Genomic DNA, 21,234 nt, shown 5'->3' on the forward strand with positions numbered 1-21,234 from the left:
CCCGGATTATCTTTGTCCAGAAACGCTCTGGGCATATTACTCCCCTCCTCAAAAATCTCCAGTGGCTACCAATCAATCTGCGCATCAGGCAGAAACTCCTCACCCTGGGCTTCAAGGCTCTCCATCACCTCGCCCCCTCCTACCTCACCTCCCTTCTCTCCTTTTACAGCCCAGCCCACACCCTCCGCTCCTCTGCCGCTAATCTCCTCACCGTACCTCGTTCTCGCCTGTCCTGCCATCGACCCCCTGCCCACGTCATCCCCCGGGCCTGGAATGCCCTCCCTCTGCCCCTCCGCCAAGATAGCTCTCTTCCTCCCTTCAAGGCCCCACTGAGAGCTCACCTCCTCCAGGAGGCCTTCCCAGACTGAGCCCTTTCCTTCCTCTCCCCCCTCGTCCCCCTCTCCATCCCCCCATCTTACCTCCTTCCCTTCCCCACAGCACCTGTATATATGTATATATGTTTGTACATATTTATTACTCTATTTATTCATTTTTTTATTTTACTTGTACATATCTATTCTATTTATTTTATTTTGTTTGTATATTTGGTTTTGTTCTCTGTCTCCCCCTTTTAGACTGTGAGCCCACTGTTGGGTAGGGAATGCCTCTATATGTTTCCAATTTGTACTTCCCAAGCGCTTAGTACAGTGCTCTGCACACAGTAAGCGCTGAATAAATAAGATTGATGATGATGATGAGGAGGAGGAATTGGAGAGGAGCAGGGGATATTTTAGGGACATTATACCTGATGGTTTCAATTTTATGAATAAAATATGTGGCCAGGTCATTAGGGGAAGAGATGGGGCAGTCGGTGGGACATAATAATAATAATAATAATAACAATAATAATAATAATAATAATAATAATGACATTTATGAAGCGCTTACTATGTGCAAAGCACTGTTCTAAGCGGTGAGCACTGGTCTGAGCGCTGGCACTCTTCTAAGCACTGACATAGGATTTGAAGAAGCGGTTAATGAGCAGTGAGCATGAAAGTCGATAAGGATGGAGAAGTATAAGCTCAGGCTGCATCCCAGGACAGGCAGTCTGCCATTAGAATTTGTTTAGCAAAAATCGTGCTTGTCCGAATTACAAACTCCATGTTTTGTTATGGGGGAATGTCTTCTGGGAATTCAGGTTAACAAACAAAAGCATGAGATATATAACCTGACCCCAGGGAGTTAGCAATCTAACTGGGGAGACAAACAGACAGACAGACACTTTTTGGTAATAGTTTTTTATAAACAGTGGTAGAAATGTTTAGTAGAAAATAGTCTCAATTTATCAAGCTGTTATGAATAATTCAATCAGTATAGCATTTATTGCTAGGTGAAGAAATAAAGTTAAACAAATAACACTCTATACATTTGCCTATGCTGAGCAGTTTTCTTGTCACACCTGAAGGAATGGTTTCCGAGCTATTGAACACTCTGATCAGGCTGTTCTTACCCCTACTTCCCCGTGGTCTGTATTTGTTCTTGGGAAAAAATGTTTAGGTGAATGGCTGCTTTGTTGGGTTCACATAATGCTTAGGCTCCTGGGATTCAGGGAACCTATGTACTAAAGAGCAGTGGGGCTTACATCATCTTCATTTCTCATTATTTCCTGACCCCCTCACAGAGAGCTGTTGTGACATTAGCGTCCACAGGGTCTGATCAGTGTTCCTCCTCATGTCCCTTAGAGCATGGCTCATGTCCTCAAAGGCCTTAAAAACCCCATACACATGGTCTGCCTCTCCCGTCCTAACTCTTTGCCATCCTGGAGTTCCTTGGTAAGTGAAGGTGACGTGCTCTGATGCTTGGCAGATCTGTCCAGTCCTCTGTAGCCTTTGGTGTCTCAGAGAGAAAGAGTAGAAGGATGATTTCCTCAACTCAGGGATTTCCACAGCTCTCAAACTGTGAAACCTAAGCATCTGTCCAAGGTTTGTCATGGCTCATCCCCATTCCCTTGTTGGTAAAAACAAAGGCCTGTGGAAACTTGGGTCCGGTGTCATATGGTAGAGTAGCAGAGCTTGAAAAAGTATTTGAACTCATCTCACTCATCCATTCCCAGCTCGGAAGAAGTTATGGTGAGTTTCTGGTGCTGTTTGATTTTTCTAGCAGAGACTGGTGCTCATCTTATCAAATCTCTTGCCCCTTCCCACCTCCCCTCCTTAACTTCCATCTTCAACCGCTCACTCTCCACTGGTTTCTTCCCCTCTGCCTTCAAACATGCCCACGTCTCCCCGATTCTAAAAAAACCCTCTCTTGACCCCACCTCCCCAACTAGTTTTCACCCTATCTCCCTCCTACGCTTCCTTTCCAAACTCCTATAACGAGTCATCTACACCTGCTGCCTCAAATTCCTCAATGCCAACTCTCAACTTGACCCCTCCAATCCGGCCTTCTGTCCCCTACACTCCACCGAAACTGCCCTCTCAAAGGTCACCAATGACCTCCTTCTTGCCAAACCCAACGGCTCCTACTCTCTCCTAATCCTCCTCGACCTCTCAGCTGCCTTTGACACTGTGGACCACGCCCTTCTCCTCAACATGGTATCCAACCTTGGCTTCACAGACTCCGTCCTCTCCTGGTTCTCGTCTTACCTCTCCGGCCATTCATTCTCAGTCTTCTTTGCGGGCTCCTCCTCCCCCTCCCATCCCCTCACCATAGGGGTTCCTCAAGGGTCAGCTCTTGGTCCCCCTGTTTTCTACCTACACTCACTCCCTTGATGAACTCATTCGTTCCCATGGCTTCAACTATCATCTCTACGCTGATGACACCCAAATCTAGATCTCTGCCCCTGGCTCGTGTCTCCTCCTGCCTTCAGGACATCTACATCTGGATGTCTGCACACCATCTAAAACTCAGTATGTCTAAGACTGAACTCCTCATCTTCCCGCCCAAATCTTGCCCTCTCCCTGACATTCCCGTCACTGTAGAAGGCAATACCATCCTTCTCATCTCACAAGCCCACAACTTTGGTGTCAACCTCGACTCTGCTCTGCTCCGTTCTCCCCATGCATCTCACCTCCACAACATCGCCAAGATCCGCCCTTTCCTCTCCATCCAAATCGCTACCTTTCTCATTCAATCTCACATCCTATACCTACTGGATTACTGCATCAGCCTCCTATGTGATCTCCGAACCTCCTGTCTCTCCCCACTTCAGTCTATACTTCACTCTGCTGCCCGAATCATCTTTGTACAGGAACGCTCTGGGCATGTTACTCCTCAAAAATCTCAAAAATATCCTCAAAATTCTCCAGTGGCTGCCTGTCAACCTAGGAATCAAGCAAAAACTTCTCACTCTCGGCTTCAAGGCTTTCCACGACCTCGGCCCCTCCTATCTCACCTCCCTTCTTTCCTTCTATAGCCCAGCCCACACCCTCCACTTCTCTGCCGCTAACTTCCTCACTGTGCCTCGTTCTCGCCTGTCTCGCCATCAACCCCCGGCCCACGTCCTTCCCCTGGCCTGGAATGTCCTTCCTCAACACATCCACCAAGCTAGCTCTTTTCCTCCCTTCAAAGTCCTACTGAGAGCTCACCTCCTCAGGTAGGCCTTCCCAGACTGAGCCCCCTTTCTCTTCTCCTCCTTCCCATGCACCCTCCCTAGCTCAGTCTCCTCCCAACAGCACTTGTATATATATTTGTACAGATTTATGACTCTATTTTTTTTACTTGTACATATTTACTATTCTATTTATTTTGTTAATGATGTGCATATAGCTTTAATTCTATTTGTTCTGACGATTTTGACACCTGTCTGCATGTTTTGTTTTGTTGTCTGTCTCCCCCTTCTAGACTGTGAGCCCGTTGTTGGGTAGAGACCGTTTTAATATGTTGCTGAATTGTTCTTCCCAGGCACTTAGTACAGTGTTCTGCACACAGTAAGTGCTTAATGAATATGATTGAATGAATGAATGAATGAATGAATGGTGATAATGTAACCATCTTTGTCAACATCATCATTATAGTTACCCTCAGTATTACTATATTCACTGTAATGCATGTGGTGAATTTTTACCATTCTTACCATGACATACAGTATAATTAAGGCCAGATTTTACAATTCAAGGGCCCTGACACAATGGCAGTTGTGACACAAACCAAATTATGGTGGGAAGGGTGGAATGAATCATGGCACTAACCCTCCCCAACCATAGTTTGGGTGAACATTGTTTTCCTTGTTATGCATTTCTCCACAGTGTCATTACTAGACAGATTACAGAACCCTACCAATGGCATACTAACAATCCCATTCCTTAGACTCAGGACAATTTTCATTTATTTCTCAGAGTCTCGGTGCAAGGGAAAATCCTGATACAAATGGTGTCTTGCAAATCCTTTCTTCTCCTCTCCCAAGTATTGGCAAAACAGAGCTTTCTTAATATGCAGTTGCAGAAGGGAATCTTCCACCCTGTGTTCATACACACAGATTCCACTGGCCTTCTTGGAACAGTGCTTCCTGGGACTCTGGGTAGGCATAGAAACTCCAGTTGCTCAAAACCAGACCCAACGCCAGCCAGCTGCTCTGGGCCTCTGCTAGGTGAGTTCAGACCCATCTCTATGGTGGGTCTCAGGGTCTTGAGGCTAAGCAGGATGGATTCTTCCTCCAACAAATAGTTTGATGATGGATGAAGACTCCCACCCTCTGCTTCACCCAATTTCACAGAGCAAGCTTGGGATGACTGGACACACTTAATTCACTGCCATAGGTCTGCCACACAGAAAGAATTTGGAACAGCCAGCTGTTGCTCGGGTGAGATGTTTCCTTTTATCCTTTTCGTTACTTCCCCTGTCATCCCCTCTTACACTGTCCCCTTGTCCTGCAAACCTCGGTTCTTACACTAGCCTTGCTGGGCAGACCGAAACTCCAAAGTTCTGAAGCCATCCTCATCAAACTAAAGCCAACCCTGTCCTTGTCCTAACTCATGCTCTTTCATGGCCTGTGCCACCTGGGAATTCCAAGCCATGGGGACATTGTGATCCCTTCTTCTGGAAACCCTTATTTAACCTCCGTTCTACTTCAGCTCTTTCATGGTCTTCCTCTTACCTCTATGTCTGGAACTTCTCAGCCTCTTTCACTAGCTCTTTCACTGCCTTCCAGTTCCTAACTTTGAGTGTTTGACAGCATTCTGTTCTGCTACTCCACTACTTCTCACTTCACAATCACTCGTTGGGAGAACTAACTAATCCATTCTCACAGCTTCATGTATTTCCTCATTGTGAATGACTCCAAAATCATCTCACTAGCCTGATTTCTCTCCACCTATACAATGTTTCATTTCCTCCTCTTCCAGCCCATCTTTACATGGATGTTCAGCAGACATCTCAAGCTCAAAACACTTTAATTGTAACTCCTGATTTTCCTTCAAAATCCACTTCTTCAACTAACTTTTCCCAAAACTGCAATAGCCACCATCCTCATCACTGGAGACCACAATCTTGGTATTATTAATGAATCAATTCTATATATTGAGTGTTTACTTTGTGCAGAGCACTCTACTGACCTTTTTGGAAAGTACAACGCAACGAGTTGTGAATCAGATCCATGCCCACAAGGAACTTACAGTCTCCCTGACTCCTTGCTCTCTTTCCCCTCCAACCTCCCAAATCAATGTGTCACTAAATCCTGTTGTTATTTTTTTTCTCTAACATGTCCAGTATACACTTCTCCCTCACAAAGCAAATGTCTCCAGAGTTGGTTCAGGTACTTTTTATATCCCAGTTTAACTATTGCATCAGCCTCCTTACTGGTCTCCCTGTCTGTGTCTCTCCTCTTCCAGTCCAGATTTCTGTCCCTTGCCCAGTTCATTCTCCTAAAATGTAATTCTGCACATCTCTCTGTCATTCTCTCATCTCAGAAACCTGCAGTGGTTGTTACATTTCTATCTGCATCATAAAGATAATTCCTAGCCATTGGTTTTAAGCACTCCATCATCTCTCCCTTCTATTTATCCACTTTCTTCTCCCACTACACCTCATCTAACATTCTTTATTCCTCTCAATCTAACCTATTATTCTGCTTTATGATTACTTCTCCCACAGCCAAGCTCTTGGTCAATCACCAATTGCTTGGAACTCCTTCCTCCTTCAATCTGACAAGCCATTGCTTTTCCTATCTTTAAAACCCTTCTGAAATCACATCTCTTCCAAGAGGCCTTATCTGATCAATGTATCATCTCCCTGGTCTATACTCTCCCCAAATGACACTTTCAGGATTTCTGTGCCACTTAATCACTTAAGGACTCACAATCTCCCATGCATTTAAATGTAATATTTGTTAAACCTTTACTCTGTGCTAAACAAGGGACTATGCACTGGGATAGAAACAAGATAATCAGGTTGAACACAGTCTCTGACCCACATGGGGCTCACAGTTTGAGGGAGCATATACTATTACTTAAGCATTAATTCATGTACAAGCTCTTCTTCCTGCCTTCCATTTGTATTAGTGTGTGCCTCTTTTGCTGTATTGTGAGCACCTTGAAGGCAGCGATCTTGTCAAGTAATCCTTTTGAACACCTCCAAGCGCTTTGTAGCCTGGCCTAGAGGAAATAGTAAGGGCCTGGAAGTCAGAGGGCCTGGGTTCTAATCCAGTCTCCACCCTGTGCCTGCTGTGTGAATTCAGGTATCATCATCATTTCTCTTCAATGTTATGTATTGAGTGCGTACTGGGTGCAGAGCCCTGTACTAAAAGTTATGTAAAATACTATTTTACAAAGTTCCAAAGTTATGTAAAATACATATTTAGTAGACACATTCACTGCCCACAAGGAGCTTACAGTCCAGGGTGAGATAAGAACAAATATGGGCTTTTAGAGTATTTTGTCTTCAAGTTCCCACCATGGTTTGCTCGCTGATGCTCTAATTGAAGTTTCATTTCCAGTCAAATCAGGTAGTTAAATGGTTTCAATATACTGAGCAGAAGCAGATATATCATTTTGCTTTATCTTCATAACATCAGTGTATTTATTGAGGCTTACTATGAGCAGAGCACTGTATTATGTGGGTAGTCATACAACCTCTCTGTGCTTCAGTTTCCTCATCTGTAAAATATGTTTTCTGTACCTATTTCCCTCTCCTACTTAGACTGTTAGTCCAGTATGGGATAGGGACTGTGTCCAACCTGATTATCAATCAATCAATTAATGGTATTTGTTGAGCACTTACTGTGTGCAGAGCACTGTACTAAGCAGATGGGAGAGTTCAATACAACAGAATTAGCAGACACATTCCCTGCCCATAATGATCTTACATTCTAGAGGGATTATTTTATACATATGCAATGCTTGACATATAGTGAGTACTAAAAATTCTACAATTATTGTTACTTAGTCCAACACTGAACACAGAATATGGTAAATAAATATTATTGATTGACAGGTCGCCAAGACAATACCAACTGGTGGGAAGTTTATAGCAGTGCAAAGTCTGAGATCTGGACACAAGATTGCCTTTTTTAAAAAAATGGCATTTGTTAAGTGTTTTTTTTTATGTTCCAGACACTGTACTAAGTGCTGGAGTAGATACAAGATAATTATGTGGAGTAGAGTTCATGTCCCACATAGGACTCACAATCATAATCCCCATTTAACAGGTGAGGTAACTGAGGCACCAAGAAGTTAAGGGACTTGCTCATGGTCACACAGCAGACAAGTTGTGGAGCTTGGATTAGAACCCAGATATTCTAACTCCCAGGCCTATGCCCTTACCACTCAGCCATGCTCCTTGTCTCTTTTTCCTGAAACAGTCAATCAATTTTATTTACTGAGCACTTGATGTCTGCAGAGCACTGTACTAAGTGCCTTGAGATAGTACAATATAACAATATATCAGGGTTGTTAGACATATTCCCTGCCCACAATGATCATACAGCCTAGAGGAGGAAACAGCTATTAATTTAAATAAATTACAGGTATGTACATAGGTGTTGTGGGGCTGGGATAGAGGATGCATAAAGAGAGCAAATCAGGACAATTCTGAAGGGAGTGGAAGAAGAGAAAGGAGGGTTTAAATCAGGGAAGGTCTCTTGGAGGAGATATACCTTCAATAAGGCTTTGAAGGTGGGGATAGTAATTGTCTTTCAGATATGAAGAAGGAGGGCTTTCCAGGCCCGAGGCAGGGCATGGGTGTGAGGACAGGTTGTTGTTGGCCCAACAAAAGTGTGGTATGTAATTCTTCAAGGTGACTATTTCCCCAGGTTGACCAGCCCAGATATTCGTGGAATTTATTGAGTAACCACTGTGTGCAGCATTGTATTAAGTACTTGGGAAAGAACGATACAACAGAGTTGGAGGACATGATCCCTGCCCTCAAGGATCTCACAATCTACAAGAGACATAGACATTAAAATAGATTAGGGGTAGGGAAAATAAATGAATATAAGAATATTTACATAATTATTGTGCATCTGGGATGAATATCAGAGTGATGATGAGATGATGATGGCATTTGTTAAGCACTTACTATGTGCCAAGCACTGTTCGGTAATCAGGTTGTCCCACATGGTATCACAGTCTTAATCCCCATTTTACAGATGAGATCACTGAGGCACAGAAAAAGTAAGTGACTTGCCCAAAGTCATACAGCTAAGTGGTGGAGCTGGAATTAGAACCCATGACCTCTGACTCCCAAGTCCATGCTCTTTCCACTGAGCCACGCTGCTTCTCTGATAATGTACTCACTGGAGAGATGAGCAACTGGTAACAGAAGACATCAAGCTGATATTATGAGCAAAATGAGATAAGACCAAACTCTCACATGCCCTTATTACCCTCTCCTCTCTCTCTCTCTCTCTCTCTCTCTCTCTCTCTCCCCCTCACTTTCTCTTTTTCGCTCTATTTCTATCCCCACTTTTTTAGTAGTACTTAATAATAATAATGACCGCATTTACTAAGCGCTTACTATATGCAAAGCACTGTTCTAAGCGCTGGGGAGGTTAAAAGGTGATAACGTTGTCCCACCGGGGGCTCGCAGTCTTAATCCCCATTTTACAGATGAGGTAACAGGCACAGAGAAGTTAAGTGACTTGCCCAAAGTCACACAGCTGACAATTGGCAGAGCCGGAATTTGAACCCATGACCTCTGACTCCAAAGCCCGGGCTCTTTCCACTGAGCCATGCAGCTTCTTAAGCTAAGTGCTTACTATGTGCCAGATACTGTTCTAAACGCTGGGGTAGATACAAGGTAATCATGTTGGACACAGTCCCTGTCCCATGTAGGGCTCACAGTCTTTATCCCCATTTTAAAGATGAGGTAACTGAGGCATAGAGAGTGAAAGTGACTTGCCCAAGATCACACAGCAACCAAGTGGTGGAGTTGGGATTAGAACCCAGATCCCTCTGATTCCCAGGTCTGTGTTCTATCTATTAGGCCACCCTACTTCATGCTGCCACTTTCCACCTCCCTCCTCCTCCTCCCTCCAGGGGCTGACAACTCACTCTGACAACTCAGAATGCTTAAGAAGTACACAGCTGAGTGCACAGTCAATGTAGAGAGGAGAGCTGATTGGTCTAAAGAGGCTAGACTGGGAAGGTATCTTTGAGGAGCTCTGATTTTAGGAGAGTTTGAAGTTGGGAAGAGTGGTGAAATGTCAGTTTTGAAGAGGCAGAGAGTTCCAGGCCTGAGGGAGAGCATGTACAAGGTTTCAGTGGTGGGAGAGATGAGACTGAAGTAGACAGAGTAGCTAGGTGTGAAAGGAGTGGAGTGTGTGGTTTGGCTTGCAGCATGAGATTAGTAAGGTAAGGTTGGAGGGAGGGAGCTGATTGAGTGCCTTAAAACCAATGGTAAAGAGTTTCTATTTGATATGGAGGTGGATGGACAAACATTGGATGAGTCAAGGATAGCGCCAAGGTCACGGACTAGTGAGACAGGGAGGATGGTGGTGTTAGAAAAGTCACGAGAGGGCAGGGTTTGGGTGGGAAAATGAGGATTTCTGTTTTAGGCATGTTAAGGCATGAAACATCGGTAGGATATCCAAGTAGAGATACCCTGAAGGCAGGAAGAAATTTGAGACTGCAGAAAAAGAGAAGGGTCCAGGCTGGATGGATTTGATAGAAATGGTAGTTGAAGCCATGGGAGTGAGTGAGATTTCCAAGAGAGGGGGTGTAGATGGAAAATAGAAGGGGACCCAGAACTGAACCTTGAGATACCTTCACAGTTAGAAGGTGGGAGGCAGAGAAGGAGCTTGAGAAACGACTGAGGAAGGACCAGAGAGATACGAGAACTAGAAGAGGACTGTGTCAGTAAAACCAAGGTGCACGAATATTTCCAGAAGGGTTTGGTCCACAGTATCGAAGTCAGCATAAAGTTTGAGGATGTTTAGGTGGAGTAGAGACCATTATATGTGGCAAGAAGGGGGTCATTGGTGACCTTAGAAAGGGCCATTTCCATGGAGTGGAGGGGATGAAAGCCAGATTGCATAGGATCAAGGAGATAATTTGGGGGGTGTAAGTAGAGAAACCAAGTGCAGTGATGATGGCAGTGCAACTTATCATAGAAGTCTTCTGGAGGAGATGTGATCTCTAGAGAACTTTGAAGATGGGGAATAGAGTGGTCTGTTAAATATGAAGGAGGAAGAAGGTCCAATCAGGTAAGATGGTGTAAGCAAGAAAGGATAAGAACAAAGAATACTGAGTAGGTTATCTTCAGAAGAATAAAGGTGGTGAGCTGGATAATGTGTAAGACAAGTGGATAAATAGGAGGGAGAGGGTTAATTAAGTGCTTTAAAACCAATGAACTGAATTTTCTGTTTGATGCAGAGAGGAATGGGCAACCAGTGGAGGTTTCTGAGCAATGGGGAGACACGCTGGGTTCAACATTTTAGGAAAATGTAATAACATCACCTTCCTAGCAATGTGACACACACTGATTCTTCAATATGCTGTACCCAGTTATATCATTTTCTATCCAGACAAAACTGTCCTCTTTTTCCAGATATCAGCTATGTTGTTATTCCTTCATCTTCACTCAAATGTGAAAGTGACTTGAACTCAAAACAAAAAGCAGTTCATCAGGCCCTGGGGATTTGAGTACATTTGGAATCTTTCTCATTCTATTATTGCTAGGCTATATCTCTTATATACATCCTAGGTTGGTGGTTAGCACAGTACTAATTTTGTTTTTTACTTAGGGAAAATAACCTTCAAATAATGATGATAATGATGATGCTAATAACAATAATAGTAATGATAATAATATTTGCTAAGCATTTACTATGCACCGAGAACTGTATTAAATGGTGGAGTAGATGATAATTTTTATTATGGTATTTGTTAAGAACTTATTGTGTGTCAAGCACTGTTCTATATACTGGGTATCAGAGTGTATCAGATTCAACAAAGTCCCTTCCCCTCATGGGGCTCATAGCCTAATTAGGAGAGAGACAGTTATTTAATCCACATTTTACAAATGAGGAAACTGAGGCACAGTGAAGTAAAGTAACTTGACCAAGGTCACAGAGCAGTCAATTGGGAGAGCTGGAAGTAGACCCCAGGGCCTCTGGCTCCGAGGTCAAGATAATAAGATCAGACAGAGTCCCTATCTCACATGGGGCTCACATAGTCATCTCCAGTTGAATTTCATATACATATATATTGGTATTTGTTAAGGGCTTACTGTGTGCCAGGCACTGAACACTGGGATAGATGCAAACTAATCAGGTTGGACTCAGTCCAGGTCCCACAAGGGGCTCATAGTCTTACTCCCCATTTTTCAGATGAGGTAACTGAGACACAGAAAAGTTATGTGATTTACCCAAGGTTACATAGCAGACAGGGTGGAGCCGGGATTAAACTCTAGGTGCTCTGACTGCCAGACCCGTGCTTTATAATCTAGGTCACATTTCTTTTCTAATGTATTTGTGTCCTATGTATTTATAGGGTGATTTTCTCTTTTTACCTTTCTGAGTTTCATAAATAGAATTGCACTCTTTTCTTTCTTGTCTTAATTTTTGTCTATCTTCACTTGTTTTTGCCCCTTTCATAATGTGCAGTGTTTCTCTTTCATGTCAATGTGTTATTACAGTTGATACGTTTTGGCTTGGAACTCCATTATTGGAGTTATTGCAATGGCCAATTACACCATAGTGCCCGAATTCCTACTTATGGGATTTTCTAGTGACCAAAAGCTACAAATCTGGATTGCTGTTCTGTTCTTACTGATATACCTGGCAGCTCTGATGGGAAATATTCTCATCATTGTCATTGCTACTTTTCATCCATGTCTTCATGCCCCCATGTACCTTTTTCTGAAGAACTTGTCCTTTGTAGATATATGCTACATTTCTGTCACCGTCCCTAAAGCCATCTTCAACAACCTGTTGCACAGCAACTTCATCTCTTTCCTGGGATGTGTTTTACAGGTGTTTTTCTTGGTGTCTTTTGCCTTTACTGAGCTGGCCCCCCTCATTGCAATGAGTTACGACCGTTATGTTGCTATTTGCTACCCTCTACACTATGAGATTATCGTGAACAGAGGGGCCTGTTTGCACATGGTGGCTGCTTCATGGCTCAGTGGGGGCTTCTTTGGACTGATGCACACAGCTGCTAGCTTCTCCGAACCCTTCAGTGGGTCCAACGTGATTCCCCAGTTTTTCTGTGACATTCCCCAGCTCCTGAGGATTTCTCATCCTAAGGCAATCATTAGAGAAATGGGTGTCACAATCTTCAACTTAAACCTTTCCTTTCTCTGTTTTGTGCCCATCGTCATCTCCTACATTCACATCTTCTCCACAGTGCTGAGGATACCATCTGCAGAAGGTCGATCCAAAGCCTTCTCCACTTGCCTGCCCCATCTCATTGTTGTGACTTTTTTCATTTCAACTGGAAGCTTTGCCTATTTGAAACCGAAATCAGATTCGCCCTCTTTTCTGGATCTGTTGCTCTCATTGTTCTACATGGTGTTACCTCCTGCCATGAACCCCATTATCTACAGCTTGAGGAACAAGGACATGAAGGATGCTCCGGGGAAGTTCCTGAGCTCAAGAATATTAACTGGGAGTAAAACATTATTTCACTCCTTACATATGTTTCCTATTCATTCTATCCCAGATTTTCACTTCAGCACCCTCCCCTCCTTCAAAATGAACCAATGATGCAAGACCTCTGGTCCCAGGAAAATTACAAATTAATGATGGAATCTGTTCAGCATTTCCTACGCACCAGACCCGGGACAAATATCTAGGACTGATACAAGTGAACCGGTTTGGGCACAGGCCCTGTCCCACACGGGGATCATAGTCTTAATCCTTATTTGACAGATGAAGTAACTGAGAAACAGAGAAGTGAAGTGACTTGTTCAAGGTCACACAGCAGACAAGTGGCAGAGCCAGAATTAGAACCTAGGTGCTTCTGATTCCGAGGCCCGTGCTGCTTAGGCCTTGCTGCTTCTAATGAGGGAATCTAGTTATATTAACCACTGTGATGAGGAAGTTTGGGATGAATCTAGGAGGGAAGATGAGAAGTTCAGTTTTAGCCATTGGGTACATAAGGAGAGGTGGTGCAACACCCCATATCATTAATAACATTTAGTAAGGGACTACTGAAGGTCACTACTAAGCACTTGGGAGAGTATACAAAAAACCAAAGCCCTCCCAGGTCTTATAATCTCATGGATAAAACATGTAGACTTACTCCTGAGGAGGAAGGCTGGAGAACAAGAATGCAAGAGGTAGCATAAATATTTCAGGATGAGATGACTCAGTAAGTAGTTGAACATATAGCTTACACGCTGAGGTTTTGGAGGTTGTCCCACTGACACCCCCAACATAACATGTCCAAACCAGATCTCAATCATCTTCCGACCCAAATCCTGTCTCCCCGTGAATTTTCCATCACTGTACAAAACACTAAGATCCTTCCAGTCTCACAAGCTCATAAACCTGGCTTCCTGGATCATTTTTCTTCAAAACTATTCCGTCCATTTTTCCCTACTCCTCAAGGAGCTCTCGTGTGTTACCCATCCTCCTTTGCATCAAACAGATACTCCTTACCATCGGCTTTAAAGCACTCATTCACTTTGCTCCCCCACCACATTTCATAGCTTTCTCACTATAACCCAGCCCACAGACTTCACTCCTCTAATGCCAACCTAATTCCTGTACCTCAATCTCGTCTTTCTCGCTGCTGACATCTCACCCATGTCCTGCCTCTTGCCTGCAATGCCCTCTGTCTTCATATCTGGTAGACAATCCCTCTCCCCAACCTCAAAGCCTTATTAAAGACATATCACCTCCAAGAGGCCTTCCCTCACTAATCCCTCATTCAGTTTTCTTCCACTCTTTTCTGCATCTCCATGACCTGCTCCTTTTTTTCAACCCCCTCCCAGCCCCTTAGCACTTATCTAAATATTTGTAACATTTGTTTATATTAATGACTGTCTCTTCCTCTAGACTGTAAGTTCATTGTGGGCAGGGAACATGTCTACCAACTCTTTTATATTATACTCTCCCAAGCACTTGTTTCAGTATTGTGCATGCAGTAAGCATTCAATAATTTCAATTGATTGATTCATATTAAGTGTTTAACAAATGCCATAGAAAAGACTTCCTCAAAGCCCCCTTTAGAAGGAATGCTCATTTTCCAGTTCCCTAAGAACAATATCCCCTCTCAGGGTCGCACCTGGAGTGTTACCAGTACTCTACCATGGGAAGGAAAGTCAAGCAGAGGCTTAGCCATTCAATTCCTAGCTTGGGCAGTGGCTAGCAAATGGAAGGTAATCTGCTACAAGTCAAAACTCACCTGTGCTGGGCAGCAGCAGTATAGGAGAGAGTGGAGGGCAAAACATCAGGTTTACTACATAGAAGAAGACAATGGTAAACCACTTCTGTATTCTTTACCAAGGAAATTCTATGGATACACTACTGTAATGATTGCAGATGGAGGGAGGATGTTCTGGGAGAGATGTGTCCATGGCTTCGCTATGGGTCGGGTTGACTGGAAAGCATAAGAGAAGACACAGTTCCTCCCCAGTCTCTCTCTCTCCAGGCTCACATCTCCTCCTGCCTTCAAGACATCTCTACTTGGATGTTCTCCTGCCACCCCAAACTTAACATGTCCAAAACAGAGCTCCTTATCTTCCCTCCCAAACCCTGTTCTCTCCCAAACTTTCCCATCACTGTAGACAGCACAACGATCCTTCCCATCTCACAAGCCTGTAACCTTGGTGTAATCTTTGACTCTGCTCTCTCATTCAACCCACCTTCCAATTCATCACCACATCCTATTGATCTCATCTTCACAATATCCCTAAGATCCGCCCTTTCTTCTTCATCCACACTGCTACCACGTTAGTACAATCACTCATCCTATCCTGAATGGATTACTGTATCAACATCCTTTTCGATCTCCTAACTTCCTGTCTCTCCCCACTCCAGTCCATAATTCACTCCGCTGTCCAGATTATCTTTCTTCAGAAACACCTTCAGAGACTGTCACCCCTCTCCTCAAAAATCTCCAGTGGGTGGCTATCTACCTCTATATTAAACAAAAACTCCTCACTATTGGCTGTAAAACTCTCCATCACCTTGCCCCCTCCTATCTCACTTCCCTTTCCTCCTTCTACAACCCAGCCCGCACACTCTGCTCCTCTGATGTTAACCTTTTCACTGTGTCTTTATCTCACCTGTCTTGCTATTGCCCCCTGGTCTATGTTCTACTTCCTACCTGGAATGCCCTTCCTCCTCTAATCTGCCCAACAATCACTCTCCTCACTTCAAAGCCCTGCTGAAGGTCCAACTCCTCTAAGAGGCCTTCCCAGACTAAGCACCAGTTTTCCACGTCTCCCACTCCCTTCCACATTACTCTGACTCGCCCCCTTTGCTCTTCCTCCCTCTCCCCACCCCACAGCACTTATGTATATATCTGCAATTTTATTTATTTATATTGGTGTCTGTTTACTTGTATTGTTGTCTTCCCCCCATCCCCCACTGGACTGTGAGCTCATTGTGGACAGGAATTGTCTCCATTGTTGTATTGTACTTTCCCTAGTGCTTAGTACAGTGTAATGCACACAGTAAGTGCTCAATAAATATGATTGAATAAAGTAATTAAATGATGAAGGACATAAAACAAGACTGAGATCAACAATGACCTCACACTGGAGTTGTGGGGAAGTTGTTGGGCTGTTGTCAAGTATCAGAGCAGTTGATTGTAACTGGTGAGGACTTGTCTGAAAATTCCCAGGATGGCAAATAATAACTGCGGTAGTTGTTAGGTGTTTATTTTATGCTAGGCATTCTACTAATAACTACGGTAGATACAAGATGATTGGGTTGGACACAGTCCCTATCCTACATAGGGCTCCCAGTCTCAGTTCCCATTTTACTGATGTAGTAACTGAGACCCTGAGAGGTGAAGTGATTTGACCAAGGACACATAGCAGACAAATGACATAGCTGCGATTAGCCAGGTCCTCCTGCTCCCAGGCCCATACTCTATCCACTACTCATTCATTCATTCATTCATTCATTGTGTGAATAAATCAATTCATTTATTGAGCACTTGCTATGTGCAGAGCACTGTAGTAAGCACTTGGAAAGTACAATTCGGCAACATATAGAGACTGTCCCTACCCAACAATGGGCTCACAGTCTAGAAGGGGGAGGCGGACAGCTAAACAAAGCAAGTAGACAGGTGTCAATACCTTCACAATAAATAGAATTATAGATATATACACATCATTAATAAAATAGCACAATGAATATGTACAACTAAGCACAAGTGCTGTGGGGAGGGGAAAAGGGTAGGGCAGAAGGAAGGAGTGGGGACGATGGGGAGGGGAGGAGAACAAGAGGATAAGGGGGGGGGGCTCAGTCTGAGAAGGCCTCCTGGAGGAGGTGAGATCTCATTAGGGCTTTAAAGGGAGGAAGAGAGCTAGTTTGGGGGATGTGTGGAGGGAAGGCATTCCAGGCCAGAGGTAGGACATGGGCCAGGGGTTCATGGTGGGACAGGCAAGAACGAGGCACAGCGAGGAGGTTAGCAGCAGAAGCAGAGGAGTGGAGTGTGCGGGCTGGGTCTAAAAGTATCCATCTTGGTTCCATTGTGACTATACTCCATGCTGAGTGCTGCATCACCTGTCTTCAATACGCTGAGAAAGCCTGAATGATCCACCTTCATCAGGGCACACTTCCACATCATCACTGGGCCATACTATGTCTCTAGGAATGTGGGTTCTAATCCCAGCCCCACCACTTGTCTGTTGTGTAACCTTGGGCAAGTCACTTAACTCCCTTGTGCCTCAGTTATCTCAACTGTAAAATGAGGATTAAGACTGTGAGCCTCCTGTGGGACAATCTGATTACCTTGTATTTACCCCAGAGCTTAGAACAGTGCTTGGCATATAGTAAGTGCTCAACAAATACCATCATCATCACATCTAGCATAGGGAGCTTGGCTAGGATCAAAGAAAGTGTGTTGAAATGTAAAGGCAAGGTGAATCCTTGAGGAGTTGGCAGACAATATATTTCCATTTTACAATGAGAAATCTGAAGCTCATGGAGGTTAACAGACCATCCAAGGGCCACTACATGTCAGTGTCAGTGGATGCCCACGCTGGTCTCAGCCCGTACTTGGCTGCTCACTGTCCTCTGAAGGGAAGGCAGGGGAACTGTCTGGGCAGAAGATCTTTTGGCTAGGGAATGCATGTGCTGGTCCAGCCCGTTAAGAACCTGAACACCGAACGGGACTGATCATCCAGTCGTAGGAAATTCACAATGCCCCTGAGTTGAGGCTTATATAGTGCCAGAGATCTCACTACCCCTGTGGTGAGGGCTTAACAGAAGCAGGATCCACAGCACTTTTTGTTTTTCTGTATGTTAATAAATGTTTTCTTTCTGTGAATATTGTGGCTTGTTCCATCTGTAAAGTTGAGTCATGAACTCCCTTGACCCTAATTGATACTATTGGGACATAACACATGGCCAAGTGGGAAGAGCTTGAAAATGTAAGTAAAGAGTCTCAGGAAATAATATGAGCTCTGACACTGACATGTAGTGGCCCTTGGATGGTCTATTAACCTCCATGAGCTTCAGGTTTCTCATTGTAAAATGGAAATATATTATCTGCCAGCTCCTCAAGGATTCACCTTGTCTTTACATTTCAATCAATCAATCATATTTATTGAGCGCTTACTGTGTGCAAAGCAGTGTACTAAGTGCTTGGGAAGTACAAGATGGCAACACACACTTTCTTTGATCCCAGCCAAACGCCCTACGCTAGATGTGATGATGATGGTATTTGTTAAGCACTTACTATATGTCAAGCACTGTTCTAAGCTCTGAGTAGCTCTAAGCTCTGATTACAAGGTAATCAGATTGTCCCACAAGGGGCTCACAGTCTTAATCCTCATTTTACAGTTGAGATAACTGAGGCACAGAGGAGTTAAGTGGCTTGCCCAAGGTTACACAACAGACAAGTGGTGGGGCTGGGATTAGAACCCACATTCCTAGAGACATAGTATGGCCTAGTGATCACGTGGAAGTATGCCCTGATGGAGGTGGATCATTCAGAAGAGAATGATATTGAAGAGACAGGTGATGTAGCACTCAGGGTGGATTATAGTCATGGATTATACAGGACAGTGAGCAGCTACGTACGGGCTGAGACCAGCGTGGGCATCCACTTGGTCTGTGGATATAGTATAGTATACTATATCCTCTGGTATAGTGCCAGAGGGAAGATGTTCTGGGCCTTACATCAGAATTGTCCTACCCTGTTTTTCAAACAGCTGACATGGATCATTAAATCCACATGTCTGCATACTGGAAAGAGTGAAAAATGGCACTATCAGGTGTGATTTTCATTATTGTTTCTAGAGCAAGAAAGCAAACTCTATGTCCAAGGCACTACTACACAGAGTTTTGTAGTTAATAAAAGATCAAATTAAGATCTGGCCCATGCCCATATTTGAGGCTTTTTTCTCTCTGTCTGCTTCCCAGTCAAAACACAATCCTACTTAGACTGTGAGCCCCATGTGGGACAGGAACTGTGTCTGACCTAATTAATTTGTACCTATCCCATGCTTATAACAGTGTTTGACACATAGTAAGAAGCAGCGTGGCTCAATGGAAAGAGCCCGGGCTTTGGAGTCGGAGGTCATGGGTTCAAATCCCAGCTCTGCCAATTGTCAGCTGTGTGACTTTGGGCAGGTCACTTAACTTCTCTGGGCCTCAGTTACCTCGTCTGGAAAATGGGGGTTAAAACTGTGAGCCCCCCGGGGGACAACCCGTTCACCTTGTAACCTTCCAAGCACTTAGAACAGTGCTTTGCACATAGTAAGTGCTTAATAAATGTCATTATTGTTATATTATTATTATTAAAAATATATAAAAATGGCTGGCTGACTTTAACCTGGGAGAGTAGTTTCCACATGCTTTTAGTACTGCCTTTTAGCATCTTGCTAAGCTAGCATCCCTAATTAGGCTTCTCAGAAAAGTTTACATTCAGTGACAGAGATTTAAGTGTTTAGGAAGGTGCACGCTGTAACCCTCCAGGAATGTGTCTGGAAAAGACAAGAATATGGCACTGAGCAAACCACTAGCACTATAATCAGCTCCTTTCCCCAGGTTCTCAGTCTTGAAGTCTCAACATTAAATGTCATCCATCACTACTGATGGGAGATTCACCATTATCATTTAGAATGTAGTCTGTGTAATTTGGGATTTTGTGTAAATTTTCACCTTTCTCTTTTCTGCCTTCTGAATTTAACTCCTTTATTTGTGTGATTGAAAATTGAAGAAATACCCGAGGAGCCTCGATTTCTCTCAAGTACCTGTCTTCCCCAGGGATCTGTACAAACAGCATTTCTGCTGGGGTGGCTCCATAGGTATGGAGAGTTTACATCATATTTTGCATCGCTAAAATCTACTGCTTCCTGTCCATCCAAACTACTACCACATTAATGCAAGCACTTATCTTATCCTGCCTTTATTAGTGTATCAGCGTCCTTGCTGACCTCTCTGCCTCCTGTCTCACCCTACTCCAGTACATACTCCATTCTGTTGCCCTGATCATTTTCCTTCAAAAACGTTCAGACCGTGTTTCCCTGTTCCTCAAGAAACTCCAGTGGGTGCCCATACACCTCTGCATCAAACAAAACCTCATCACCATTAGGTTTAAAGCACTTAACCACCTTACCCCCTCCTACCTCACCTCACTGCTTTCCTACTGCAACCCAGCCTGCAAACTTCCTTCCTTTAACCTTCTCACTGCAGTTTATCTCACCTATGTCACCAGCAACCTCTCACCCACATCCTATCTCTGGTTTGGAATGCCCACCCTCCTCATATTGGACAGATAATTACTCCCCCTGACTTCAAAGCATTATTGAAGACACACCTCCTCCAAGAAGACTTCTCTGACTAAGCCCTCCTTTCCTCTTCTTCCACTCCCTTCTGCGTTGCCCTGACTTGCTCTCTTCATTCATCCTCCCTCTTTTCCCCACAGCACATATTTATACATCATTAATTAATTAATATATATTAATGTCTGTCTTCCCCTCTAGACTGTGAGCTCGCTGTGGGCAGGGAATGTGTCCATTTGTTGTTGTAGTTTCCCAAGTGCATAGTACAGTGCTATGCACACAGGAAGTGCTCAATAAATACAATCGAATGAATGAGTGGGACATTAATTCTCCTGTGAGATATTTTTCCCAACTCATCCCCTAAAGATGATTAAAAGCTACAGGTCAATACCAGTTCTTTAACTAATTTGGGACCCTAAAAGACACACTTAGGGCCCGCTTGCTTCAGGGAAACTGTTGGGGTTTACCAGAGGTCATGAATTTAGTAGGGACTACTGATTTTATCACTATAAGCCCATTCTATTCTGTACATTAGTCCAGGTTCTCACTTACATTAATTATTCAACAAATGTAAGGTAAAAGTGGAATCTCCTCTTTTCTTTACAGTTTTGTAGCTCCCCTATGCTCCCGCCTCCTCTAGAAATTAATTCACAAAAGCATAATCATGTCAATTCAGCAGCCACCCGCATGCATTTTATTCTTATCCATATATACCTTTGTATATTCAATTATCTGTTCAGTTATTTAATCTCGATATGCATGTACTTCTTGTTATGTCCTCATTTCTTCTTTGTATTCACAACACTTGTAGCTATTTTGTTAATCTAATTCCCCATTATCATCATCGTCATCAATAGCATTTATTGAGCGCTTACTGTGTGCAGAGCACTGTACTAAGCGCTTGGGAAGTACAAGTTGGCAACATATAGAGACAGTCCCCACCCAACAGTG

At 43.7% G+C, this 21,234-nt stretch overlaps 1 protein-coding gene across 1 annotated transcript; it reads left to right on the forward strand.

Moving 5' to 3' along the window:
- The first annotated feature begins 12,052 nt into the window (after positions 1 to 12,052).
- LOC119923191 (olfactory receptor 14A16-like) lies at positions 12,053 to 13,078 on the forward strand. Its single transcript, XM_038742696.1, has one exon. It carries the CDS (start codon positions 12,053 to 12,055, stop codon positions 13,076 to 13,078), a length of 1,026 nt encoding a protein of 341 aa, XP_038598624.1.
- Positions 13,079 to 21,234: the final 8,156 nt, after the last annotated feature.

The sequence above is a fragment of the Tachyglossus aculeatus genome, unplaced genomic scaffold, assembly GCF_015852505.1.
Source record: "Tachyglossus aculeatus isolate mTacAcu1 unplaced genomic scaffold, mTacAcu1.pri scaffold_153_arrow_ctg1, whole genome shotgun sequence".
In the NCBI taxonomy this organism is placed as follows: Eukaryota; Metazoa; Chordata; class Mammalia; order Monotremata; family Tachyglossidae; genus Tachyglossus; species Tachyglossus aculeatus.